General features: G+C 58.9%; 1 protein-coding gene across 8 annotated transcripts; it reads right to left on the reverse strand.

Moving 5' to 3' along the window:
• Positions 1–605: 605 nt before the first annotated feature.
• Positions 606–27203, reverse strand: LTBP4 (latent transforming growth factor beta binding protein 4). 8 transcript variants are annotated; one of them, XM_032613603.1, is made up of 33 exons: positions 27018–27203; positions 25133–25191; positions 24837–24975; positions 24240–24349; positions 19220–19411; positions 18818–19065; positions 18639–18741; positions 18200–18274; positions 17988–18110; positions 17252–17416; positions 16269–16418; positions 16039–16170; positions 15308–15439; positions 15098–15223; positions 14211–14336; positions 13475–13717; positions 12872–12997; positions 12664–12783; positions 11796–11924; positions 11447–11572; positions 11033–11155; positions 10688–10819; positions 9491–9622; positions 9286–9411; positions 7767–7913; positions 6206–6469; positions 5844–5915; positions 5452–5580; positions 5098–5244; positions 3976–4128; positions 2623–3003; positions 2071–2230; positions 606–1008 (listed from the first exon to the last, which is right to left on the reverse strand). In XM_032613603.1, the coding sequence occupies exons 1-33, from the start codon at positions 27164–27166 to the stop codon at positions 993–995; spliced, it is 4755 nt and encodes a 1584-aa protein (XP_032469494.1). In that variant the 5' UTR covers positions 27167–27203; the 3' UTR covers positions 606–992. The 8 variants fall into 8 exon arrangements, with proteins under 8 accessions (XP_032469494.1, XP_032469489.1, XP_032469491.1 ...); XM_032613598.1 differs by having other exon boundaries at positions 2078–2230; positions 27018–27201; XM_032613600.1 differs by lacking the exon at positions 15098–15223 and having other exon boundaries at positions 2078–2230; positions 27018–27202.
• Between the last annotated feature and the right edge of the window lie 184 nt (positions 27204–27387).

The following is a 27387-nucleotide window of genomic DNA, read 5'->3' on the forward strand; positions in this document are numbered from 1 at the left end:
TGCAGCTAAGAGTTTGCATGCCACAACCAAGGAGCCAGCGAGCTGCAATTAAGGAGCCCGCCTGCCTCAACTAAGACCCGATGCAACCAAATAAATAAATTAATTAACACTAATAAATAAATAAACTTCTTTGGGAAACAGAGGAAATCTGGGGTTCCCTGAGCAAAGAGGGAGCGCCCTGAGCAGGGGCTGAGGCTACCCCAACCCACCCCTTCCTGGGGCCTCATACAGGGGGAAGTGGGGGCTACAGACAGGATCTACGGAGAGGGTCAGGAGTATTAAAAATCCAGAGGTAAGACCTCTCTCGAGATCAGAGAGAGAATGAAACAGGGAGATAGGGAAAGAGAAAGACACAGCAACAGAGATCAAAAGACAAAGACACGGAGAATTAGGCAGAGAAAACAAGCAGAAAGGCAAGAGACAGAAGACAGAGACAAAGAAACAGACATAGGAGAAGAGCAAAGACCAAGGGAGGCAGAGATAGACCAAGTGACAGAGGCACGGGAATGAAGAAGTAGGGACGGCGAGAGGATGTAATTTAGTAGCTCAAAGAACAAACTCTAGAGCCAAAGTTTGAGAAACATTAGGAAGACAGAGACAGAAGATACAAAATAGGTGTTTTTTAATTGAACATTTTTATAAAAAGGAGCGGGAATAAGAAGGGGACCATGGGCTAAGCCCGGGCCCGCGGCGTCTGTAGGAAGGGTACTCTTCCTCCCCGTCTGTCCCCTCTACCATCCTCTCCTCCGGGTCCAGCATCCCTGTGCGCATGCGCGAAAGCAGGAGGGAAGGTGTGTGCAGCAAGGACTCCGCGTGCGCAGGCGCGGAGTGGGCGGTCCAGGGCTGCTGGGACTCAGGCCCGGGGCCTGGCGGGCGTGCAGTGGTGCGGCTCGTGCGAGGGTGCGAATCCTGGGCGGCAGATGCAGCGGAACGAGCCATCCGTGTTGACGCAGCGCGCGTTGACGCAGAGCTGGGCGGCGGCCTCGGCCTCGTCACACTCGTTGATGTCTGAGGAGGGGGGCGCATACCAGGAGCGCTGTTCAGAGCTGGGGACCCAGGAGCCCACGTCCCTGGCCCCTGAGGCTCCTGGTGCAGAGGGGTGTGGATGCTGAGCCTCCTGTTGGAGTGGAATCCAGCCACTACCACCTGTTGGCTGTGTGAGCCTGGGCAGGTAACTTAACCTCTCTGTGCCTCAGCTTTGTGTTCTGTGAGATGAGTGTGGTAGCCCCTAGGACACTGTTTTTGTTAGAAAAACAATACTAATGATGATATCAACAACAATAAGTGCTTACTCTGTGCCGGACATTGTTTTAAGTATATTACATGTATTAACTTTACCCTCCCAATAACCCTGTGAGGTAGGTACTGTGCAAACTGAGGCCTAGCGTGGGTAAGCCCCTTACCCCATGTCACACAAAAAGCCCACACTCTTCCCAGGGGGTTCACAGACAGCTCACAAAGACCCCGAGTGCCCAGCCCCCTGCCAATTTCTTGGCTGTGAGACTTTGAAGAACTCAGTTCTCTTCTCTGAGCTTTACACATAGGCCTCACTGTCATTGTAAATCGATGTTCACGACTCTATGAAATGGGTTCTATGACTATACTCATTTTTCAGGTAAGAAAAACTGAGCAAGGGACAGTGACCTGTCCGGGGTCACACAGCAAGCTGCTGGACCGAGCCTGAGGTCTATCCAACTCCCCCCAGAGTCCCTGATTGTAACCACTCAGCTTTACTACTGTCTAAACTAGGCAGACATAATTCCTATTCGATGGGAAGACTGAAAGCTCTTCAAAGAGGTGAAGCAAACTGCCCAAGGTAGCCCTGGGAGTTCTTAGAAATCACGCCTGCAGGATCCTATCCTTCCATCCTGCTTCAGGCTCAGCCCCAGTGCTGTGGTCGGGCTCCACTTTCCTCCCTGCTTGTCCTTCAGGCAAGCCCCATCCCTGAGCAAAAATTACTTTCTGCTCGCCACCGGGGCTGGCCGGTCTCCTTGACGTCCCTGATTACCCACCCCTAGTAAAGGCTTCCACCCTCTCTTGTACCCCACCTCCATGCTGGCCCCGGCCCACCCCTCACCGACGCAGGCCATGCGGGTCATGTCCAGGCGGTAGCCGTCGAAGCAGTCGCAGGTGAAGCCCTCGGGGACACGCACACATCGGCCGTGGGCGCAGCCGTCCAGGATCCCGCACTCCTCCGCCTCCAGCCCTTCGTAGGGCCCAGCCTGGGCGCCTGCGAAGAGTGCGGAGACTCCGGGGTTCGGGTGGGGCCGCGCCCCAGGTTCGGTGGGTTCACTTCTAAAACTGCCCATCCCGCTCCAGGACTCTGGGGGGCGCTGTGAGGCCAGGATGTTTACGTCACTCTGCTCCCTCTAGCTTTCCTTCTGTCCTCATCGCTTTCTAGGTAGGTCTACAGGGATGTCTCCATGCCTCTTCATCCCTGCTCTCTGTCGCTCTCTCCGACAATATCTCTGTTTTCCCATCCCTCTGAGCCTGTCTCTCCCGCGGCTTCTCTTTGTTTCTGTCTCTGTCTCTCCTCCCCCTCCTTTCCTCCCTGCCCCATCTCCACCTCTCTGCACACCTGGCTTCTCATCTTTGTCCCATCACTCGGGCCGCAGTACTCACCAGCATAGCTTCCACCTTCAGGCGACTCCTCAGGCTCTGGGACGGAGCCACGGGTGTCGCGCGACCGATAGCGCCAGCGGGAGCCCGGGCCGGCAGCTGCAGGAGCCTCGGATTCACCGTAGGGGCCACCATCGTCCTCGAAGTCGGGCATGTCGAAGGGTGGCGTCCCGTAGGGGGCCTCCCGGCGCGCGAAGGGCCCAGGTGGCGGTGGGTAGGGGTCATAGGGTAGGATGGGTGGCAGGTACAACTCAGGCCCGTACGGAAGGCCCTGGTAAGGTGAACCTAGGTCTGGGCCATACTCGTAGGGGAGTCCAAAGCCACCTGGCCGCGGGGGTCCATACGAGGGGGGGCGCAGCACGTTGCACAGGGCCTCAAAGTCATCTGCGAACAGGAGCCAAGCCTAACAATCAGCCCTTGCTTCCTCGGCACCCATCATTCACGTCCCCCCTCGGGGAAGAGAAGCCCAAAGGAGAGGGTGGGGAGGGCCGTGGGCTGAAGCATTAGAAGGGCTTCAAAGGAGGAGACTGGGATTGGAGGCTTGGGGTCAGGGGTTCTGGAGCCAGGATTGAAGGTCTGAGGACTGAGACGGGGACTCCAAAGCACTGGGATCAGGAATACTGAGGACTGCAGCTAGAAATCAGGGTCCACGTGCTGGAATTTGGGGGCCCATGAGACCTGGGGCTAGGGGCCTACAAAAATGGGATGGAGGTGTTTTAGGGACCAGGACTGGGAAGTACCAGGGGCCTGACGGGTCAGGATGCATGGGAGGGGATCTGAACCATGGGACCTGGAAGTCAGAGGAGCAAGGGCCTAGGATTGGCACTGGTTTCCCAAGGGCTGAGAATTGGGAGACTCGGGGCTTTTTAGAGCCAAGGCATGGAGATCTCTGGAGCTGTGTGGTGGCTTCTTAGGCACCTGGATGTGGGTATCCAAGCCACTGGGACTTGGGAGGTTTGCGAGCTATTACCAGAGTCTGTGAGCCAGGATGGCAGGATCTGAGCAACTGGTATTGGAGGTCTAAAGGTCCAGGATTTGGGGGAGGGGTCTCATGGGCTGTCTTGGGCTTCTAGAGACCAGGAGTTGAAGGTCTGAGAGATCAGACCTTAGGACCTTTTGGGCTTTCGGGACTGGAACTAGGAGACCTGCTGAGTCAGGCCATGGAGTTTCTGTGGTTGAGGCTTGGAGGTCTTTGGGTTATGACTTGGGGTCTAAGATTTAGGAAAGCACTGGGACATAGGGGTCTGAGGGACCAAGTTTTGGGAGACCTTGTGGTCTAAGACTAGGAGTCTGAGGACCTGGATTTGGAGCCTGAGGGGCAGAGTCTTGGAGTGTGGCCCAGGCAGGTGGCAGTACCTGAGTCCTGTGCTGGGCAGAGGGCACAGTCCATGCCCCAGGCCTCGCCATAGAGGCAGCAGCACTCCGTGTAGGTGGCCTGGCGATCCAGCCGAGGGCGACTGCACACGAGGTCAGCCCCCACTTCCTGCCAGCACACTCCCAGATTGTCGTCTGAGGGCAGAGACAGCATGCATCAAGGTGGGAAGACACTCAAGCCCTCCCAAATGCTCAATCTCCTCCCTGCTGGAGCAGCCCAGCCATCCTCTGCCTGTCACCAAATCCGTCTCAGCAGCTGTGTGTGATCTGACTCCCAGAAGTCCTCTGAGGTAGCTCCAGATGAGTACGGGGCTTGGTCTGGCACAAGGCTATCATATAGGAGGGTGATAGGGTCTGAGAGGAGGATTCTATCCAAGACTGGCCGCTGCAGGGCTCTGTGACCCCAGGGCAGTTGCTTTCCCTCTCTGAGCATTGTTGAATAAAGTCTCAGGATGTGGGAGGACGTTGTAGGAAAAGGAATTGGGAGGAGAAGAGACTTTGGGTCAGTGGGCAAAAAGAGAGAGAGGACCCAAAGAAATAAACACAAACACATCGAAAGAGTCAGAGACTCAAAGAAACACGGGAAAGCAAAGATGCAGAGAGAAACAGACCTAAAAGCAAAGACAGAGGCAGAGAGTGTCAGAAATTCAGAGAAAGGCCTAAAGACAGAACCCACAGAGGGGTGCAAAGAGACAGAGACCCACAGGGAAATAATAGAAAGCACACTTTTAGCCCTTAGTAAGACCAGGTCCCATTCTGTTCTTAAAAATAAAATTCCTCAGAGCCACCCTATAAAGTAGGGGCTATTACCAATCCACCCACCCAATGTGTAGAAAGTAAGTTGGGGTCCAAGAGGCGATAAGGAACGTGCACGTGTACACAGGGCCAGTAAGTGGCAGGGAGGCTCCTCTACAACCTTCGCCTCTAACCAGGCCCGCTGGCCTCTTGTTCCGAGAGTCAAACACCGAGACCAGAAGCTAAATGGGGCGTGAAGGGGCGTGGCCCGGGTGCGGGCGGGAGGCTGAGCAGGGGTAATGAGGGGCTGGACTGCTTGGGAGAGACGGGGCGGGGCTAACCGGCGGGGCGGGGCGGGGGAGGGGTTACCGAGGCTCTGGCTCTCGTTGGAGACGCAGCGGCGCCCCGAGCCGTCCAGCACAAGTGGGGGCTCGCACGTGCAGTGATAAGAGCCTATGGTATTGACGCAGCGGCCGCCCTCACAGGCTGGCTCCTCGTCCGCGCACTCGTCGTTATCTAGGGAGGCATGGAGGAAGTGATCAAGAAGCAGCCCTCTCCCTTTTCCCATTTCCCCGGTGCATTGACGACGGGATAGATGGAGTCTAGACTCCAGGAAGGACTTCCTGCTGGGGGTGGCCACATTCCAGAGAGGAGCTGGAGTGGCCAAGGGTTGGGGAGAGTCCCAGGCGGGGGTGTGAGTGCCGGTGGAGGTGGGGTTCCTACCGATGCACTCCAGGCGCTGGGTATGATAGTAGTAGCCATTGCTGCAGTAACATGAGTAGCCTGGGGCCGTGTTCACGCACACGCCGCTCTTGCACACCTGGTCTCGGAAGAGCTGGCACTCGTCCACGTCTGCGGGAAGGATGGTCAGAGGCACACCCCCCATCAAGAGAGACGGGGGTGGGGGTGGGGGGAGGCAGGCCAGGTTGTGGGGTGGGCTGGATGGGGGGTTGTAGCTGCGGGGCATGATCAGGGAAGAGACAGACAGATGGCAAGAGGGACCCAGAGGGAGAGATACAGGAGATAAGGGTGGGAGGGGGAGAGACAGAGATAAAAAAAACAGAGATAGGGTGAGACAGAGCTGGGCCTGGGGGCTGAGGGTGGGCGGGCCTTACCTCTCCGGAGGCTCGGGTCTCCGCTGGGTGCCAGGTAGCCCCGGCCGTGGGGGCACAATGACTGGTACTCAGCTGCACACAGAGACAAGGCTGAGCCCAGACACCCGTGCCCCAGCCCCTGCCTTGGGCCTGCCTGTGCCCACTTGCCTCAGTGCCCACCCTTCACTGCCCAAGTCTACAGCCCCTGTGCCTATTTGTATCCACCTCTCAGACTCGCGCCCACCTGGCTGGCAGCTCACTCTTGCCCGTGCAATACCAGCACCTCAGTCCCTTGTCCAAATGTGTCCCTTTGTCCCCGTCCCACGTCCACCTATTGCTACCCAAACCCTCCGCCCTGTGTCCACCCAGCAGCCCATGCCCACCTGTCTCGGTGCTTGGGCACTGCTGGATGCGGCAGCCGCTGCCCCAGCCCTCACCCACAGTGCAGCAGCACTCCTGCCACGTCACGTTCCGAGCCAGGATGTTGTCACATGCATCCGGAGCTGCCGTGTCAAAGTAGCACTCCCGGCGCCCGCTGCCCACAGGGCCCTGCCGAGGTGGGCTGGGCCGGCGGGACGGGGGTGGTGGGAGCCTGGCTGGCAGACTGGGGCTGGCGGGTACGTGGGGCTGCGGGCCCGGGAACGTGCCTGAGGAGACAGTGTGGGCTGAGCCTCCAGCCCCTATGTTATGGATGGAGAAACTGAGGCCCCCATGTGGCAGAACCGACTCCACACCTCTCAGCATCTGTCATCATCTCTCTCCCATTCTCACCTCCTCTAATTTCTGTACCTCTTGCCGCCCCATCTCACTCTCCCAAGCGTCCAGCCCATCATCCAAGCTGCAGTTCAGGTAGGAGAAGAGGGGATTTCCCTGGCCTCCTGGAGGCCTCCCTGGGGCCTCACATCCAACGTGTCCCAATCTGGTCTCAGAATCTTCATACCCAAATCTAGACCTAGGCCTGGACACCTCTCCCTGACCCAGGCAGCCCCACAGCCCATCCACTTTGGCCTCTTGAGCCCCTCTCCCACCTGCCCTCTCCTCCCCTCCCATGGCCCTTGCCTTGGTCCAGCCCTGTCCTCTCTGCTCAGGTCCCAGCCCCACTCCAATCCACCTTCACATGGCAGCCAGAGGAAGTTCCAAAATCTGATCATACCCCTCTCCCGCTCAAAACCTTTCCATGGTGCCAGAGTGCCCTCAAGAAAAGTCCAACCTCCTGACCACGGTAATAAGTCAGTGTGGTCTGGCGCCTGACTCCTTCTGCAGCCTCACTTCTCCCCACCCCTTCTCTTGCTATGTAGAGCATGTCACCCTGAACTTATTTCAGTCCCTCAAACATGTCAGGTCCTCTCTTGCCTTGCCAGGCCTTTGCCCTTGCTGTATCCTCTGCCCAGAATGCCCTCCCTCATCCACTTCGCTTGGCTTATTTCTACTCATCCCACTACTCTCAGTTCAGACATCCCCTCCTACAGGAAGCCCTCCCTAACTCTCCTTCAAGGCTGGGGAGGCACCTCCTCTGGATTCCCACCACGCCCTAGCCTTTCCCATCATAGGCTTGTTTGCTCTGGCCTGTGCCTCGTCCATCCCAGTCCCGATTCCTCTGGGTTGATACCATCAGGTTATATTGCCATCTGCCCCCACTGGATTGGGAGGCCCTTGAAGACAGGGTGGTCTCTCCTGGTCACTACTGTGTCCTCAGGGCCCAGAAAAGGGCCTAAACTCAGTGAACGTCTGTTGAATGAAGGAATCTGGTAAAGTCAGAACCAGGATCTACTTCTCCTGACACTGAGTCCCACACCCAGGTTAACTCGTGTTCTGAAGGCTTTTGTTGTTTAAGACAACAGCCTCTAACTGACGGCAGCTGTCCACATCAGGAATGGTTAGATCCCATTATTTTTCTGCGGGGCCGGCAGCCATCAGTTACGTAGACATTGATCTCAGTCTCACCAGCAGACGTCCGAGGGGGAACACAGCGCCCAGTCATGGGGTCAAACTCCTCAGGGCTGTTGGGGCAGACACAGAGGAAGGAGCCTTCCACATTCTCACACAGGGCAGCTCCACACACACCCTGTAGCGTTTCACATTCATTCACATCTGTGAACAGGAGACAACAGGGAAGAGGGAGTCAATGGTTGTGAACTTCTGGAATTCCATAAGTCTAAAAGTCTGGGCTTTGAGTGTGAGTATTTTAATGGCCCAGATCCCATCATCTGCTTATCTTTTGGTGACAAACCCTGAATTTCCCTTGGGAGCCCTCTGCTCCTCCAACCTATGTTTTGAGCAGGCCAAGCAGATTGCTGCATTTCTCTGATTCAGAGACAGGCAGTGACCAAGCTGGGCCAATCAAAGCCAGTCCTGGGACTCGTTCTAGAAATATGGAGAAAGACCCTCCCTCTGTAGCCAGGGATGTCAAGCTAAGGATGTCAACCAGAGGTGCTAGGGCCACTTTTGTCATTGTGAAAAGAGAATCTGCCTGGAAATAAATGCATTAGAGGATAGCAGAGCTGGGAGAACAGCTAGCCTTGTTACAGTTCCTGGATCCACGTACGCCTGAAGTTCAAATATTTCCCAGGACTTCAGTTTAATGCCCTTTAAACAAATGAAGCCTGTTGTGTTTGCATTTGTCAAAACTAAGTGAATGTGTAATTAAGACTCATGCATTGCACTGTATGTAAATTGAACCTCAAATAAAAATATCTGTAAACACAAACTGAACTCTGGTTAATGACACGCATTATGCACAGAAGAATTTAGGGGGAAGTATATCGAAGCTTGCCATTTAATTTTAAAATTCTATCCAAAAGATTTTGTGGATTAATGGAAAGATGTGTGAGGAAACAAGCATAACCAAATGATAATAATAGAATATAGATCATGGGTATGCTGATGTTTCATTCTACAGGCCTTTTAACTTTCTGTATGTTTAGAAAATTTCCTTGGAATTTCCCTGGCGGTCGGTGGGATTTCCACAGCGCTTTCACTGCCGTGGCCCGGGTTCAGTCCCTGGTTGGGAACTAAGATCCCACAAGTTGCGGGGCATGGCAAAAAAAAAAAAAAAAAGATTCCTCGTAAAATGTTGGGGAAAAAATAAAGGATGTTTATGTACACTTAAGATTAGTGCAGTTTTGGAACTTCCCCGGCAGTCCAGAGGTTAAGACTCTGCGCTTCCACCGCAGGGGGCGCGGGTTTGATCCCTGGTCGGGAACTAAGATCCCATATGCCGCGCAGTGTGGCCAAAAAAAAAAAATTAGTGCGCTTTTACTACTTTATGCATGCATTTTTAAAGCATGCCCCAAATAAAATCTGGATAAATAGGGGTTCCTGAGTGACATGAAGATGATCTTATATTTCAAGGTCTAAATTCCATACCCTTAAAGTTTACATGCATTCAGATCTATGGAGAGAAGCAGGGCCTGACAACCTCTTCCCCACCCTCTGGCCCCACCCACCCCCTGGAGCCCCGTACCCACGCAGTGACGCCCGTCCCGCGCCCCCTCGTAGCCCTGGTCACAGAGGCACTGGAAGGAGCCAGGCAGGTTCTGGCACATGGCATGGGCCCCGCAGAAGGACCGGTTCCGGCATTCGTCCACATCTGCAACCACCAGACAGTCAGGCCATTGCTGGACCTTGTATCCCCTCCACATCTCACCCATTGCCCCAGGGACACCCACCCTGGCATCCACCCCCTGGCGTGGGCTGGTAGCCAGGGTCACAGGCCGGTGTGCAGCGGTAGGAGCCAGGGGTATTCTCACAGCGCTGGGCTCCACAAATCCCTGGGCCATATTCCTGGCACTCATCCACGTCTGCAAAAGAGTAGGGAGGGGATGGGGGAAGGAGAGGGGAGTCACAGGCCTGGATTCACAGGTTCCTGGTGCTGCTTCCAGTTCCCATGACTGAGAAGTCTCTGAATCTGGTATTCTAGGAGTCTGAGCTTCTAAAAATCAACAAGCATTGATACCTCTTAAGGCCTCGTTACCATTCTCGTCACTATTCTCCAAATAGCCTAAACATGGTCCCGCCTCAGGGCCTTTGCACTTGCTGTTCCCTCTGTCAGGAACACTCTTCCCTCAGCTATCTGCATGGCTCCCTCCCTTGCTCACTCAAGGGTCTAGGTCAAGCCCTCCTAGCACCCCTACCCCTACTGCCCTGTCATCTCTGTCCATTTATCCTGCTTTACTTTCCTTCTTAAACTCCTTATATCCATGTAGTTATTGGTGTGCTGACTGTCACCTCCCTAGAATGCAAACTCCACGTCGGCAGGGATTTGTGCCTGTCTTGCTCCTCATCGTATCCCCAGGGTGTAGAACAGTGCCTGATACACAGTAGGTGCCCCCAAACTGTTTGCTGCATGAATCGAGGTCATATTTACATATTTCTTGTCTGTCTCTCCCCCTAGAACGTCAACTCCATGAGGACAGGGATTCTGTTTTACTCATTGCCTGTTCTACTGCCAGTGTTGCACACAGTAGGTGCTTAAGGAATTCTTGTGGAATTAATGAATGAGGTCCCATGAAACTAGATTTCCACGAATCGGGGGTCTGGCAACCCAAGAGCCCAAGGCAGTCCGCAGTCATTTCATCTGTTCCACAAAATGCTGACCCACACACCATCCCCCCCCCACCCCGCCCCCAAATCCGGACTGCTTCTGGAAGCGAGGCTTGGCCTGTTTCCTGACAGGAGTGTCTTCCCCTATCCTCCTGCCTCCCCTCTACAAAAAAATATAAAGACACGCTGGTGGCTTGTTTCCACCACGATTAGGAGAGACTTAAGTACATTGGTTGGGAGTCCTTTCCCTCCCCTCCCCCCAAGTCCGTGAGGCTTGGAGCCGGCTTCTGCCACTCTTCGTGGGGGTGGGGCAGTGGTCTCACCGTCACAGGTGCCCTCAGGGCCTGCGTGGTAGCCAGGGTCGCAGTCGCGGACACAGCGGTAGGAGCCGGGGGAATTCTCACAACGCTGGGACCCGCACAAGGCCGGGCCCCGCTCCCGACATTCGTCCACGTCTGAGGAGGGGAGGCAGGGCAGTCAGATGGGAGAGGCAGGGAGGCAAAGGAAAAAAGGTGGAGGAGTCAAGGAGGGGAGAGTCAGAAGAGGGAGGAGGGAGTCGCAGGAAAGGGGAAGGGAGAAAGCAGCAGAGGAGAGGCAGAGGGGGGAGACAAATGGGGGAGACCAGGAGGCAGAGGCGAGAGGGACCAGGCAGAGGCGAGGCCTCTCACCGAGGCAGGAGGCGAGGTCTGGGCCAGCGCGGTGTCCTGGAGGACAGACGCACTCGAAAGAGCCGTCGGTGTTGGTACAGATGCCGCTCTGGCAGAGGTCCTCCTCGCTGCATTCGTCCACGTCTGCGGGACAGTGTCGGAAACCACAGGCGAATCTCCTTCTTTGCGTAACATTCCAAGCCACGCCCCTCCACCGCCCTTTCCCCGCCCCTCCAGCTCCAAGACCTTAACGCCTTCCCCACCTGCCTTAGGCTCCTCCCTTTCCTGCAAGCCCCACCTCTCCGACGGGTTTGGCTCCATCCTTTCCATTCACTGCCCAACTTATCCAGACTCCGCCCTTTCCCCTTTTGTCTCCCTACTCCGCCCCTCCCTTTCTCCACCCATTCCCGATCCAGGCCCAGCCTGGGTACGGACCGAGGCAAGAGGCTCCGCGAGGTCCGGGCCGGTAACCGGGAGCACAAGTACAGGCAAAGGAGCCGTCGGTGTTGAGGCACTCGCCGTTGGGGAAGCAAAAGTCGCCCTCCAGGCACTCGTTCACGTCTAGGGTACCCAGAGATAGGGCTGCGGGGTTACCAGACCCGCCCCCCGAGACCCAAGCCCCGCCTACAAAGGAGCAACCCTGTCCCCCAAGCCACACCCCGATGGCCGGTTTCTAAATTCCACCTGCAGTCCCTTAGTCCAGCTCCCACCTCCCCACCAGGCTTTACCCAAGGAAGCCAAGTCCCGCTCCCAGGCTGTCCAACCTTTTCCCCGCCAAGCCCACCTGCGCAGGGCCCGGGCCGACCAGGTGGTGCCCGGTAGCCTGGCGCGCAGGTGCAGCGGAAGGAGCCTTCAGTGTTAGTGCAGTGGCCATGGGGGCCGCAGGAGGCGCCCGAACGGCATTCATCCACATCTGTGGGAATGGGCATTTCAGAAGGGGTTCTGTCTAGGAACACACTGATGGATCCCCTTGGGGGAGAGGGGTCTGAAGAAGGTGATGGGAAGTGTTTGGGGTTGGATATGAGGTGAAGGCTCCATGGCAGAAGTGGGTAGGGGAGACTGGGGTTGGGGGTCCTTGAGTCTGGGTTTCTGGGAACTCCCTGTGCCAGGATCCTGGGGTCAGGTGAAGGGACTCTGGACTGAGACAGGGGTCAGACATTAATTAGGGTAAGGGGGTCAGGTATTATAAACCAGGATAATTAGATGGCATTCTGGTGAGTCAGTGGCCAGAGTCTCTAGTCAGGGGTCAGGGTCCAGGATGGTGAACACAATCAGGCCCCGGGGAAGGTACTCTGAGAAGGGGCGGGGGCAGTGGAAGAGGCAGCATCAAGCATCACACAGAGTCACGGGTTGTAGTCAGGGTTGTGGTCAGTAGTTATGTTTAGGTCAAATGTCACAGTCAAGTTGAGGGTTCATTGGTCACAGAGTCAGAAGTCACACTCAGGGCCAAGGGTCGTGGTCCCCAAATCAGGAACTGCAGTCTGATCAGGGGTTCATAGTCTAGGTCAAGAATTGCAGTCAGGCTCTGGGGGTTGTGGTCCAGGTAAGGGGATTGAGATCCAGGTTAGAAGGTTGTAGGCCAGGTCAGGGGTCATGATCTGGGTCAGGAGGCATGATGCAGGTTCAAGGTCACACCCAGGGCCTGATCTCACCAGTACATCGGCCATGGTGCAGGTGGTGGCCAGCAGGACAGGCCCTGCACTGGAAGGAGCCAGGTGAGTTCACACACTCCTGCCCAGGACATGCCAGGTGCTTCTCACACTCATCCACATCTGGGGAGCAGAGGAGAGGGTGGCTTTGGAGGAGTGGCCCAACGCCCCCCTCACCCCTCCACGCTCCTCCCTCCCTCCCCGGCCTCACCCTCGCACTCAGAGCCGGTAGCACTGGGTTGGAAGCCCGTGGGGCAGACGCACTGGAAGCTGCCTTCTGTGTTCTCACAGCGGCCATAGGTGCAGGGCGGGGGGCTACGGGCGCACTCATCCACATCTGGGCCACAGGAGACCAGCGGGGCTGAGGAAGGGGCCTGGACCCATTGCCATCACCACCCACCCCAACATTCTACTCTGGAGGAAGCGTCCTGGACTTCGTTCAGGCTGCTCCCTCCTCCCAGAAGGACAGACCCTTTCATTGTTTCCCCATTAATGGTCTCTCCAGCTGCCAGGATGCGGCTAAGGCACCACCTCCTGCATGTTGCCTTCCCTGATTCAGAGCTGTCCCTGCCTCAGGGTTCCCACAAGCACGAGGATATTATCCAGAAAACGAGGAGGAATGGAGAGCACCCTCATATGTGGAGAAAGGGGAGAAGAAGCTGGAGCCAGCCCCTCCCCAGCCCCTCAATACCCCCAGGCCTCTGTCCCTGTCCTCCTTCACTGAGCCTCATCACTCTGCCTCTCTGTCTCCCAAACCTGTCTCCAGTCCCTACAGCAGATGGAGGTGAAGTGGCTTTGGGCTCAGCACCCTCACCTTGGCAGGGGGCCCCCGGCCCATGGGAGCGGAAGCCAGCAGGGCAGGCACAGTGAAAGGAGCCTGCTGTGTTGTCACAACGGCCTGGCCCACAGGGTGGTGGCTCCTGGGCGCACTCATCCACATCCTCTTCACACGCTGAGCCCCGGAAGCCAGCCGGGCACACACAGTGGAAAGAGCCGGGCAGGTTCTCACAGAGCCCTCGGCCACACAGGCCTGGGCTCTGGATGCATTCATCCACATCTGCTCAGAGCAAGGGACCAGGTCATACCTCCTCTAGGCCCCTTCTGCCGGCCCCCATGCTCTATTCTACCTCCCTGACCTCCATCGCTCTGACCTTCCACCCTCCATCATTCTGCCACCTTATCCGTCATCATTCTAACTCTATCCTCCATCCCTCTACTTCCTCAGTCCCTGTTAAGCTGCTTGTCTGCTTCCTAGAACTCTGTCTTTCTAGTCCATATCAGTGGGCCTCCTTAAACTCTGTCCTCCATAACTCTACCCCTTTCCCCATTAATGACGTCTCCATCCCCCATCCCTCTGCTTCTCCATCCTCCATGACTCAGCCTTTCTGTTTTCCAACACTTGGCCTCTCCATCCCCAACAGGCTGCATGTCTGGTTCTCAGAGCCTGGCCTCTTTCTCCCATCAATCAGCCTCCCTCTGCCTCATTGCTCGGTATCTCCATCCCTCACCACTGCCGCTCTACCCTTCCCCCTACATGCCCAATCCCTCACCCTGGCAGCTGGCTCCGTGGGGCGCAGCCTGGTACCCAGCGGGGCACACGCACAGGAAGCTGCCTGGCGTGTTCTCGCAGCGCCCACGGTCACAGGGTGGCGGCACGCGGTGGCACTCGTCCACGTCTGCGGGCACAAACCGCGTGGCTGGGACTGAGGCAGACACTCCGCCTCCTCGCCTCCCCCAGAAGGCCTGGGGCGGCGGGGAGGCGGCGAAGGCAGGGGCGGAGTCAAGCTTCGGCCAGGGCCAGGCCGAGGCAGGAACCAGGGGCGGTAGAGGGGCTCGGAGGGGCTCGGTTTAAGGCTGAGGCGGAGCTTCAGCGGGGAGGACAGGACAAGAGTTGGGGACCCAGCTTGGGCAGAGGCAGAGAGGAGGACCGTGAGGGGGGCAATTTGGGGAGGGCAGGGCCTGGGGAGGGCAAGGGCGGGAAGAACAGTTTTGGGGACCGAACAAAGGGGAGGCAGGAGCGAGGGAAGGGGTGGTTCGGGGACGGGGCACTGGTGTGGCAGGGTGGAAATCGCGAGTCATGGTGAGTAGATAGGTTGCAGCAGTTGTGGGACAGGGGAGGGGCCTTGGAGAGGGCAGGAGCTAGTCTGGAATATTGAAGGGGCGGGGCCAAGGGAGGGGCGGGGCCGGGACCCAGTCAAGGAGAGGGGCGGGACAGTAGTACGGCAGGGACCGGCCCCGACGGGAAGGGCCGGCTGGGCCGGAAAGAGGCAGTGGCGGGGCCGAAGTGAGAGCGGGAGCTGGTTTGGAGACGGGGCCAGGGGCCAGGCCAAGGCAGTAGTTGGGCTGAAGGGACGTGGGGAAGAGTGCGAGGGCGGGAACTGCTCCAGAGGGAGAGCTGGAGCGAGACCCCAGCTGGGGTGGGGCCTGGATTTCTCACCCAGACACTCCGCACCCCGCGGGCCAGCTCGGAAGCCCGGCCCGCACACGCAACGGAAGCTGCCTGGCGTGTTTTCGCAGCGCCCGGGAGCACAAGGCGTGGGAATGCGGCGACATTCGTCCACGTCTGAGGGTACGGAGGGGTCTGGTCAGGAGGTGACAGGGTAGAGCCGCCCGCCCCGCCTCCGTCCTCCCCCTCGGCCTGGCTCACCAATGCAGCGCATGCCCTGCGGGCTGAGCCGGAAACCGGAGTCGCACGCGCAGGTGTAGCCACTGGGCCGGGGAATGCAGCGTCCCGGGCCGCAGACCTGGGGATTACGTTGACACTCGCCTGCAGAGGGACCTGCGGGGGTCCAGTGAGCCAGGGTTCCCCCATCTATCAATCTTCTGTCCCTTTCATCCCAGTACAGTTCCCTCAGATCCTCTGCCTAAAACATCCTCCCGGATGTCCCTCCTCAAGCCCAGTCTTCCCCCTCTGATGTCGCTCTCCTTTATCATGGGACATTCTCATCAGATCCTCTGCCTGAATCCTCCCATACCCAGTCTTCTGCCTGAGATATGTTCTTAGTGTCCTCCGTGAAAAATAATTATTTGTCTCACGTTAACTGAGCACTTACTATGTGCCAGATACTTCAGAGGCAGCTTGCTGAATCCTCACAATGATCCGCATTTTATAGATGAAGAAACTGAGCCTCAGGGAGGTTAAATTGACCTTCCCAATTGACAGAGAACTTGCACCCAGGCTTGCCTGACTCCAGCTCCTGATGTAACCACCACCCCACCCTTCAAACCTTTATCTTTCCCCACCCATTCCTTAACTTCTCTGGCTGTCACATCCTTATCTGTTCTATTGTAGAATCTTCACTTTGGAGCCCCCCACCCCCCACCCCGACCTCCTGCCTGTAATACCACCATCAATGCCGCTGATTCCCTCTACCGCACCTGATTCAGGGATCTCCGGACCAGTCCAGGCAGGGATGCTGGGCAGGGGAAGCTCAGGGCCCGGACGGGGCTCTGGCCTCGGTTCTAGCCGTGGCTCAGGCCGGGGTTCTGGGCGATGAGTGGGCAGAAAGCCTGGTAAAGAAGGGCTGTCAACAGTGGAGACCTGGGTTTGGGTGTCCCCACTCATCTCCCCTTGGAGACAACACTCCCTCCTCCAGAAACCAGCTCACCTGTGCGTGGCCGGGAGGTGGAGGATGGGGCACGGGGCTGGCTGAGGGACACTCGGGGTGGTTCCTGGCCCAGGGGTCTGGTGTTGTAGCGGAGGTCAGAGGCCGAGTAATGGTAGCCAGGGCCAGCTGGGCAGATCTCCCGAAAACCCTCTGGACACAGGAAAGGGAAGAAGATGGGCAGAGAGAGGGCAAGAGAGTAGGGGAGAATGAGAGGGAAGCGGGGTGAAGGAGAGAGAAAAGGGGGGCGGCTAGGGTCTGGCCTTGGCCGTGGGTAGGGCTTAGCCTGGGAGTGTGTTAGGGGTTTGCGTTGTATGCTGAAATGGGGTCTAAGAGTGGCTGGGGGGACCTGGGGTCTGAGAGCATCTGGGGGGAGTGTAGTCTAAGGGAATTAGACCCAGGGATGTTCTGGCATGAGGGTAGGGTGGACATGGGACCAGCTTCAGGCCCCAGTGGCCAAAGAATGGGACATCTCAGAGGCTAAAGGTGGGACCAAGGATGCTTTTCCCTCTTTGGGATGATGGCAGGGACCGGAGTTGAGGGCAGGGTCTGGTTTGGTGTCTACAGGGAGGTTGAAGGCCAGGAAACAGTCAGGTCCATTGTGGGGTCTGGTTTTATGAAGAAGCAAGATTGCCTGGGAGGTGTCTCCGGGAGGGGCGTGTCTGGGGCGGGGCCCAAGGCGGAACCTAGGTTGAAGGCAGTGTCTCAGAAGCTGGGGAGGTGGCCAGAGCCTGGGAACAAGGTTGGGTAGGCAGCCTATCTCAAGGGCTAGGGGAAGTCGAGGCTGGGGGTGACGCTCGGCAGACACAGCCTAACTTCAAGGTCATGTGCAAGCCAGGGTGGAGTCCAGTCTGAAGATAGGCTGTCTCAGATGCCGGGTGCGCGGCCAAGGTTAGGGCCTAACCCGGTTGGAGGCGCTGGGGGCGGAGCCTAGAATGGGGGCTGTTTATGTCAAGTCTAGAGAAAGGCGGGCAGGAGGCGCTCACCTGAGCCAAAGGGTGGGCAGAGCTGGCAACCCCGGCCCCAGGCTTTGCCTACGCGGCTGCAGCAGCAGATCTGTTTGGTGATGTTGCGTAGAATGGGCAGCGAGCAGCCGCCGTCGCGGAGCACGCGGAAGCAGGGCCCCTTGGCCTCTGAGATCACGTGTTGGGCTGGGGGTGGGGGAGGAAATTCTTCAGGGCGGGGTTGGGAGTGTAGTGGGACTAGGGGATCTGGGAGGTAGAGGAATGCTCCCAGGGAGGGTTCGGTGGGTGTGAGGGGCATTTGGGAAAGCTCTGAGAGAGTCTGAGGAAGAGCTGAGGGGTCTGGGAGGTCTGAAAATGGTTTGGGGCTTGAGGAGAGTCTGAGGGGTGAGTGAGAGAATCTGGGAAGGATCTCAGGATCTGAAGAAGGTCTGGTGGTCGAGAGAGAGAGGAGGAAATTTGGGGGCTTGAGAGGAGCTGATGAAAGTCTGGGGATCCTAATCCAAAAGGTTTGAGGGGTTCTTAGAGGAGCTGAAGAAGGTTCAGGGAGTCTGAGGGTGAATGAGAGTCAGAGATGAGACGTTCTGAGGGGGATCTAGGAGTGACTGGGTGAACCTGGGGTCTGGGAGCATCTGGGGGGAGTGTGGTCTAAGGGAATTAGACCCAGGGATCTGGGATAGACCCAGGGATACCCTCTGGCATACCCTCTGGCATGAGGGTAGGCTGGACATGGGACCAGCTTCAGGCCCCAGTGACTCACAGATGCAGCTGCTGCGGGACGAGTCAAGCAGAAAGCCGTCGGGGCACACGCAGGTGTATCCGCCATGCGTGTTCGCACACTCCCCGTGCTGGCAGCGCCCGCCAGTCTCGCACTCATCCACATCTGCGAGGGAAGGGGTGGTTCCAGTGGCGTCAGGGGCAAGCTCCCAGCCAGCCTCGTCCCAAGCTCCTCCCACGCCTGCCCCAGCTCACCTTCGCAGGACCCATTAACCCTTTCAAAGCCAGTTGGACACGGTCCATCTGGGACGCCCACTTGGTCGGAGTTACCTGTAGAGAGAGGAGAGAGTTGGGCCGGGGCGCGCGGAGTGAGATGGAGTGGGCGGGGACGAAAATGGGGTGGGAGGAACTAAAAGGTGTTGGGTGTGGTTTGAGTGCAAGGTCAGCCTTAGGTTGGCGATCTGCATGGGTAGGCCTGTGGCACAAAGGCCGAGTGAGAACAGGGTAGCCAAAGTCAGAAAGTGGGGTGGGTGGTCCCAGACGGTATGGGTAGGTCTAGACTGGAAATGATCCCCACAACGGGTAGGCATGGCTAGAATTTGTGTAAGGGTATATCTATGGGCAGAGAACAGGAAGCAGCGGGGTTCTCACTCCTCCCCAGCTCCGAGCACCTCGGGGACATCCTGGGACTTACCCAGGAGCTCCGAGCACGACTGACAGTCGTGAACGCCCCAGGCCAAGCCGGCCCCTCTGCAGCAGACTTCCTGCGTCCGGAGCCCGGGCAGCGGGGACGCACACTGTGGGGAAGTGTAGGGTGAGCGCGCCCCCGCGCGGTGGCACGCTCCGGGCCCCTCCCCACCGGCCTCCTCTCACTTCGCCTCCGCGCAGCTCCCGAAAGCAGTAACCGAAGCCCGAGGCGTCCGAGTAGCCGTCCTCGCGCGGCGCGCTCTGTGCCAGCACCGTGTAGGGCGCTGCCGCCTCCGCCCGAGCCGCCGCCTCCGCCCGCGCCACTGCCTCGGCGTCCGACTCCTCCCAAGGGCCGGACACACGCTCCACCTGGTGCACCACCACCGACGCCTCCTGCGGGTGCTCCACGTGGACGCTCACCATAGACGCCACGCCTGGAGAGAGGCACGGGGTGGGGGGCAAAGTGGGAGTAGGAATGGGGCGCGCTGGAGAAGGGTACTTAAGAGAAGGTAGGAAAGATGGGAGTCAAAGGAACGGCAAGGTGATGGACAGAGGGGGCGGAGGGGACTCCGGCCGCACTTTCCTCACCATGCTCATCGTCACGGTGGTTGGCCAGTGGCATGGTGTACACAGAGCGGGTGAAGCCTGGCATGGCCGGGGCCGGGGGTCGGGCGCCCGATGAGTGCAACTGGCAGAACTTGCCAGCGAAGTCCGGGGGACAGAGGCAGCGGTCAGGCTTCACGCACACACCTCCGTTGTGACAGATCAAGGGACACAGGACTAGGGGGAGAGCGAGGACACTCAGGGCCGGCAACCCTCCTTGCATCGCCCCTGGGACGAGCGCACTCAAACGAGCTCAGTCCCTAACGTTGCAACTACATCCTCAAAGGTATCACTCAGTTCAAAGTCGTTCCGCCATGAGCTGTCTTGAGTCATCTCCCCCTTAACCTTGGCCACTTGCATTGGCTGGGTCCAGTCGTACAGCCCTGGAAGGTATAGCTCCGCCCACTGGGTCCACTCGCCACGCCCTCCAGCTCCTTTTTCACTTTCATTTCACCCCGCCCTCCCTCTCGAGCCCCACTTTCTGGCCGAGTCCACGGCGTACCAGCCCCGCCCAGACAGCGTTGTACCCGCCCGTAGGCTCAGCCCCGCCCACCCTAGCTCTTGCCTTCGCATTTAGCACCGCCCATCTTTTACCGTTCAGCCCCTCAGACCCAACGCTGGTCACTTCCATTGACCAAACCCACACTTTGCCACTCCCTGGCACTATCCCTTGCTCGCACCTCCGTCTCCTTACCATTCTAGGCACGCTCACACCCCGTCCGGCAGAATCCACTACGTTCAAGCTCCGCCCACAGGCTGTGCGGTTCCCCCCCCTCCCCTTCTACGCACCCTGCCCACATCACCTTCTTCTACCCGAGGGATTGTAAACCCCGCCTGTCAAGGCGTCTAACCTGCTGCCTTTAGCCCCACCCACCTTCCTTTCCTCAAGTTAATTTGCCCTGGCTCACTCGCTCACGCTCCTCTCACCCCACCTCCCGGCTATCTGGACGTCCTAGCCACACCCCGCCCCCCACGCTTTGTCTCCTCCCACCTCCCCTTGGCTCCGGCACTCCAGTTCTAGCTCTGACTTCCCGCCTCCAGTAGCCCCGGGGCGGGGGCCAGCGGGAACGCGCCTGCTCTCCCCTAGGCGCGCCCTCGCTGGGCCTCAGGCCACCTCTGGGCGGGGCACTACCAGCTGTGCGGCGGGGTAAACAAAGAGGGGTGCTGCGGGGGCAGGGCGGCGGCTCCTCATTCCGGACCCTTGGGGAGCCCCGGGCCCGCTGAGCCAAAGAAGGCCGGACGTATCTTGCGAGGGCACCCCCTCCCTTTCTCCCCAGGGGCTGCCGAGAACAGCTGGAGACAGCTGTGCGGAGGGCAGGAAGGGGGCAGGCGGCCGGGGCCGTCCAGGAAGGCGTGTCTGGGATTCTGAGCCACACACTGGAGACAGGAAAGCATAGAGGGAGCCCCCTCAATTTATAAGGGTAAAGAGACTGCACTCCTGGGAGGAGATCAGTTAGAAGGCAGCACTCTGGGGTTCAAAGACCACTGGAGGTTTCTGGAACAGAAAGGGAGCCTACCCCAGAGGAAACGGTGGCACCCTTCAACAGAAGGAATCCCTTAAGTCCTTTTGGGGAGAGTTACCTAAAAACAGGACTCTAGTGTCTTCTAGGGAATGGCCAATTTGAGGGTGCTGAGAACAAGGTTTAGATGGAGAAGTGGGATTCTTGGGAGTCCCCAGCCCAAGAGAGTCTCAATTGTCTGGGAAGACTGTAAGATACTGTGGAATGCCCCCTCCCCTCTCAGCTAAGGGATTAGGTACCCAAGTCTTTTTGATTAATGGCTGCTTGGGGGAAACACAGTATCTGTAGTCCTCTTGGGAGGATCACTGATCAAGACCAACTCTGGGTTTCTCTGAAGATAGACGGATCAGAAGTTCCTGGGGAGGGAGTCAGCTGGAAGGGAAGGACTTGGATAGACAGGAATAGGGGATCACTTGGAAATAGAAGAAAATAGGAACCTTTTGTGGGAAGAGAATTTGACTAGGGAGCTGAGTTATCACTGTATAGAATCTGTAATCCGGGGTTTCCCCTGGATGTGGGGAGGAATGGCTGAGGGACAAAACCAGAGTTCTCTGGTGAGGGGCACAGTCTGGGGAGATTACATCAGAAGAATGTGAGGGAATTTCACTGGAGGGGCTGGTCTCTGGAGTCTGTTGATAGCGGTGCAGAGGGGCTTAGGGCGTGAGGGCAGAGACTCTGGGCTCCCCTAGTTAGAGGAGTCAGGCCAGGACTCCAGGGTGCTCTAATAGGGGTCCTTAATTAAGTGGCAGGCCTAGGAGAGGCTTAACTAGGAATCAAGATTCCAAAATAGGAAGGGTCTCTGTTGCGGCGTTGCGGGTGGTAATCCAGTTAAGTCTGGGGGCATTTTCTAACCTCCAAAGACACTTGTCTGTCTTCTCTCATCCTGAATGTAGGGCCCCCCCCCCCCCCCCCCCCCCCCCCGCCGCCAGCACCCTGAGGGCCTCCACACCCAGGGCGGGCCGCTAGACGGGCACAGGCAACTCCATGTCCCACACCCTTGGAGGGCTGAGGGGCTGAGGACATCCAGGTCCTCCCAAGGTCAGCCTCCTTCACAGACCCCTCCTTGTGCCTCCAGGGGCTTGGCACCCGCCTGGGCAAGGCTCCTGGCACAGGCCCGTTGAGGCTGGGCCGGGAGGGAGTGAAGGAAGGAGGGAGGAAGGGGAGGAGAGAGGGAGTGGCAGCGGGCGGGGGCTCAGGCGGGAGATGAGCTCACGCCGGCCAGGGCTGGGTTGGCTGGGAGCCAGGCTGGGCGAGTTTTCCGGCGCCAGGGGCCCCCACTCCCCACTCCAGAGGGCCTCTGGGGCTGGGGGCAGGTAGGCCCAGACCCTGAGAGCCCACCCACCACCATACCCTGGGGCCAACAGGTGGCCCACCCCCCCACCAAGGGCTCTCCATCTCTAGGGGAGCCTGGTGCGCACACTCCTTCTGTCCCCTCTGCCCCCAGGGGGCGCCTTTTCCCCTAGGCCTCCTGCCTGGATTGCTCTTCCACGTGCGACCCTTGCAACTCAGGGTCCTGCAGATACCCTCCTTCTACGAACTCTTTCCCTCTCAGCTCTCAGGATCAACTTTCCACACCCCAATCCCCCTCCTCACAGGCACTCCCATCCTAGACTTTCCTAATCCGTCCCACCCAAAGAAGCAGAAAGTGGAAAACCCCCCATGGCCCTGGATTTCTCCCTTGGACTCTGGGGACCCCTTACTCACAGTCACAGAATTCGGACCCCTTTCCCCCAAGACCCCAAGACCCTCAATTCTGGTATTCCCCACTTTGACTCAAAGGCACAGCAGTCAGCCCCCAATCCCCTCATATGGGACATCACAGGTCCCTGAGAACCCTCATTGCTTGCGAAATCAAGACCCTCAGGACCCAACCCCAAAAGCCAGGAATTTGAGGCTCTCTTCCTTAAATAAACCAGGGATTCCCCGGCACTACTGCGTAAGGAATCTGGACTCCCGCGCCCTGGGGACTGTCTCCCCCATCCCCGGGAATCCTCCTCCACCCGGAGAAGCCCTCCCTCGGGACCACCACCCCGCACTCACAGGCGCGGAAGCCGGGGCCCCCCGGGGCCGCCCCGCCGGGCGCGCCGCTGTCCACGCTGGTGGCGTTGCGGGGCGCGCAGGTCGGGGTGCAGCGGGGGCCGGTGGGCCCATGGACGCAGCTCAGGCCGCACACGGCCGGGGTGAAGCGCACGCGGAGGCGCTCTCGGGGCCGACCCAGCCCGGGCTGCGGCCGGAGCAGCGCCAGCAGCACCAATAGCGACACCCAGAGCAGCCGCGCGCCGCCCGCCATGGCTGCAGCGCCGCGCTCCGCCGCGCCGCCGCCCCAGCCCGCCCGAGGGGCCCGGCCGCGCCCGCCCGCCCGCGGGGGAGGGCGGCCGCGCCCCCGCTCAGGCCCCCCCTCCCCACCACTCCCTCCCCGGCGGCCGCGCGGGGGCGCGTGGGGCCGGGCGCGCAGCCAGAGGCGCGCAGTCTGGGCGCTAGACTCGCAGGGGGGAGGGGGGCGCCCCCTCTGCCCCCGCCTCGCACCAACAAGTGAATGGGGCCCGCACGGGAGCGACCGGGAAGGGAACAGGTGGGGGCGGGTCCGTTTCCCCCCCAGACAGGGCTGAATTCATAAAGAGGAAAGAGTAGTGGGGGCCGCATTTGGGGAGGAGGCTAAAGGCTGTCTCTGTCTTAGTCACAGAGAAAGGAGCTTCATCTGGGTAGGCGGCTGTCATGGCACATCTGGGCAGCCAGGTGGCACATCTGGGGGAGAGAAGGGTCGGTGAACCTGGGCACATGAAGGAATTGGGGGTTTAGATGGTGGGCAGAACGCTGGAGGGGCACATTCGAGGACGCAGTCACATCTAACCAGAACCCTCACACCTGGTAGAAGTCAGAATGGATTAGGGGAAACGGTGGACTGAAACTGTGGGCGGGGGTCTTCACATCTGGCCGGAGGCCCACATCTGGAAGACTTTAGGGAGGAGGGGACACATCTGGGCTGAAGGCCACAGCAGGAGGGGGACTTCTGAGGGTGGTTGAGACTAGGGGGTGTGCTAGCCCCGGGGCCGAGAGCCGGAGCGGGAAGGCAGGAGGACGGTCGGGAAAGTAGTGGGAGGCCTTTGGCCCCTAGCCGCCCCGCAGTTTTGGGCATTCGGTAACCAGGCAGGCGCCAACCCGCACAATCGCTTTTGTTGTCTGGGCAAGTTCGGCCGCTTTCTCTGCCGGGACAGCGCCCCCCTCTTCGGCCGGCGGTGGGGAGCCCGGACGCTTGGCTTCCCGGCCCCACCCCCGCGGGTCAGCGCCTCTGGCCAGCGTCTGGTCCTGTCCCGGACTCACCTCTCGCTGCCGGACGCCGGGGTCCCTAGAGGGGGCTGCGTCCTGGGGAGGGGTGCTGAGCTACAATGGGGGGCGGCTAGGCGGCGGCTGGACCGTGGGAACCAGACGGCTTTATCTGGCCCGGAACCCCCCGCCCCCCGGCGGAGGAAGGGCGATGTTCTTACCCCGGGACTGGCCGGCAGGGGCTCGCTGTGGGGGCCTCCTTCTCAGCAATGCCCGGGCCCCCGGCCCGCGGGGCCGCCGTCGTCTCAGCAGAGCTCGGGCTTCCTGCAGCCTGGGTGGGATGGGGCAGAGAAGGAGCTGTCACCGCGGTTTGGCTGACCCCCCCACCTCCCCGCGACTGGAAGAGACCTCCCACACCAGGAGGTCTCCCAGTGGAGGTTCTGCGACCCTCCCCCCATCTCTTTATGGGGACCAGGCCTGGAGCGTTCGTTGGAGGCTTGGAAGAAACAAAGTCAGTGGGAGAAACAGAGATGAGGAAGGGAGAGAGAGAAGAGAGACACAGAGGCAAAGAGACAGGTAACTATGGGAGAAAGAGACAGCCGGAAATAACAAATACAGAGAGAGGAACATGGAGACAGAGATAGAGAGACAGAAACTGAAAGACCCAGAGACAGCGACTGGCGAGAAAAGGAGAAACAGAGACACAAGTTGATAGAAAGAGAGAGCAAGGGAGAGGAGACCCAGGGAGCAGAGAGAAAGATGTGCCAGAAATGGTGGCATAGTTGGGAGCACCTAGAAGGGGCGGGTTGCACACTCACGTCAGTGGCTGCCAGTTAAGGGACACCTGTTTCTTCCTCACGCTGAGGCTGGGGCTTGACAGCTCTGGGGGCACTGGAGTCAGGCACCACTGAGGACCTGCACACTTTTCGGGCCGGCAGCTCTGGACCCTGCAGGAGGCTTCAGAGACAGCCAGGGACTAAGTGGAAAAGGAGGCAACTGAGTTCCTCTTTCATCCAGCTCTGCAGCTGGGATGAGGGGTGAGGAAGGGAGCCCCCAGCTCCTCTGCTCCTACCACCTGTCCCCTCCTACCTATACCTCGCCTACAAGAACCCACCTCTGAAGCAGCGGCTCCTCCTGGGCGATCGGCCTGGGCAGCAGCGACAAGCAGCAACACTATAGATAGAGGGATGGAAGTCACTCAGGCCCCTAGCACTGCAGAACTCCCCAAAGGAAGGCAATGAGGGATAGGGGAGGGAAAGCCAAGATGAGGCTTGAGGGTGCTCGAGACTGATGTGTGACCAATCTGAGGCACTGTGCTCGATGCCTCAGTTTCCCCATCTGTACAATAGGAGGCAAACTGGTTTAGGCTCTCCAGGGATAAAGGTCACAGCAACCTCACGTTTATTTTTCTTCTGAAGTGTTTGAGGTAAGGTATTATTGGAAAAGACATTTAAAAGTCTTTTTAAAATTATTTTAAAAAAAGAAGAGTAAGACTTAAAGAGGATTTCTAAGCGCACTTCCAAGCCCGATCTGGGAATCTAGAACCCCGCCCTCCCCGCACTTCCCTGTCCTGGACTCAGCCGTCATCCCGCGATTGGCCGGCAGATGGCGCCACTCCACAGGCCTCAACGGCTGGGGAGGGAGGTCCTCCTTTGACTATGGGTCCAGCAGGGTGCAGAGGTGGAGGGGGATACAGGAGCCACAGCCCAGTACTGGGAATCCCGAGGCCTGAGTTCTAGCCCCTTCCTGCCCTTCCACGTTGTGTGTCCTGCAGCCAGAGTCTCCTGGTCTATGGGTCTCAGTTTCCCGCCTGACCAGGAGGAAGGAGTCGTTCTTGGAGGAATCTCCGCGCCGGGAGGGTCTCAGATTCTGGCTGGCGGAGCCCTCAGCTTGGGCGCAAGTGCGTCGCAACCAAGGGGCCCCCCAGACAAATCCATTATACCCAGGCTAAGGGGGACGAGGGACGAGGCCGCGCGCGCCGGCCTGGAGAGAGGGGCAGCAGGGGGATGCTGCGAAGGGGACGTCGGGCGTATGGACTCTTTTTAGATGTGTGGGGCCCAGTAGGGGAGGAGGCCGCCCGGGTGGGAGCCTTCCGAACCCCCGATCCTGCAGTCATCCCTCCCGCCTTTTCTCCGGGTTAACCCCTTCCCAGCCCCGCCCCCGGCGCGGCTCGGGTTACTAAACGCATTCGCAGAGACGGAGGCGGGAGCTGAGCCCGGGGCCTTTGTAACGGAGCGCTGCGCCGCAGGGCGGGGGTGGGGGTGGGGGGGGTACTGGGCAGACTGTTTCCTTCGATCTCGTCACCCGTAGACAGGAAGAGTGGCTATAACCCCCTAAATCTATAGGAAATTCTGGATTTCTTGCCGCGAAATCACTGGTACCCCATTCAAGCCTGGAATCCGCTAATTCTAGGAAACTAAAGCACCCCCCAACCCTCATGAAATCTGAGGGCCCCCCCATCTCCGCACAAATTTCCACAAGCCCCTCCACCATCAACCCAAAACTCCACGTCTTCCTCATTCATTAGGAAAAGGTCTCTTAATTAGTTCAGGCCTCCCCGCCCCCCAGAAAACCAGGACATGTCAACTCCCCCTTAAAGTGCCCTGATAACCTCCCATACTCTTCCTCCTTAAGCACCCAGTTAGTTTGGGGGACCCCATCCCAGCTCGGCCCCACCCATCTATCATCTTAGGAGAACTCAAAAGCCCCATCCCCATATAAACTGGGACCCTTCTCCAAATAAACTCTAGAATTCCCTGGAGCCATATCCGTCTCTACCACACGGGAGGGGAATCCCTCCCCTCAAAATCTCAGTACACTTCGGATTCTAACCCCTACAAAATAGAGGGCCCTAATAAATTCAAGAGCTCTGGTTCTTCATCCTTATCACGAAGCGGTGGGTTCACATTCCCCTAAATCCGAAAGTCCTGGTCTTCCTAGACCTCCAGACTTATTGGGTAGAGGCGGCACAAGGACGAGGGGGCCGCAGCGGGGCTTACCCGGCCGGGCGGCCCGGGATTACCGCAACCTCGACGGCCTGGCTGGGGCTGGGGCCGGCGGCGTGGGCGGCGGAGGCGGCGGCTGCAAGCAGAGACAGCAGCAGCACCAGCAGGAGGGGGCGGCGGCCGCTGGGGCCAGGCAGCCGCATCGTGTCCGGCGTGGAGTCGCGCTCCAGGCGGCCAGTCTGTCCAGCGGGTCAGTCTTGGCGCGGCCCCGCCTCCCGCCCCCGCCCGAGGCCGACTCACTTTCTCCACAGTCCCAGTCTCAGGCTGCGAACTTCCCTCCAATCAGAGCCCGGTTCCGCCAGGGGGCGCTGCCCGCGCGACCAATCAGGAGGCGAGAGGGGAGGGGTTAAATAGACAGGTGCCT

Source organism: Phocoena sinus, chromosome 19, assembly GCF_008692025.1.
Source record: "Phocoena sinus isolate mPhoSin1 chromosome 19, mPhoSin1.pri, whole genome shotgun sequence".
Lineage (NCBI taxonomy): Eukaryota > Metazoa > Chordata > Mammalia > Artiodactyla > Phocoenidae > Phocoena > Phocoena sinus.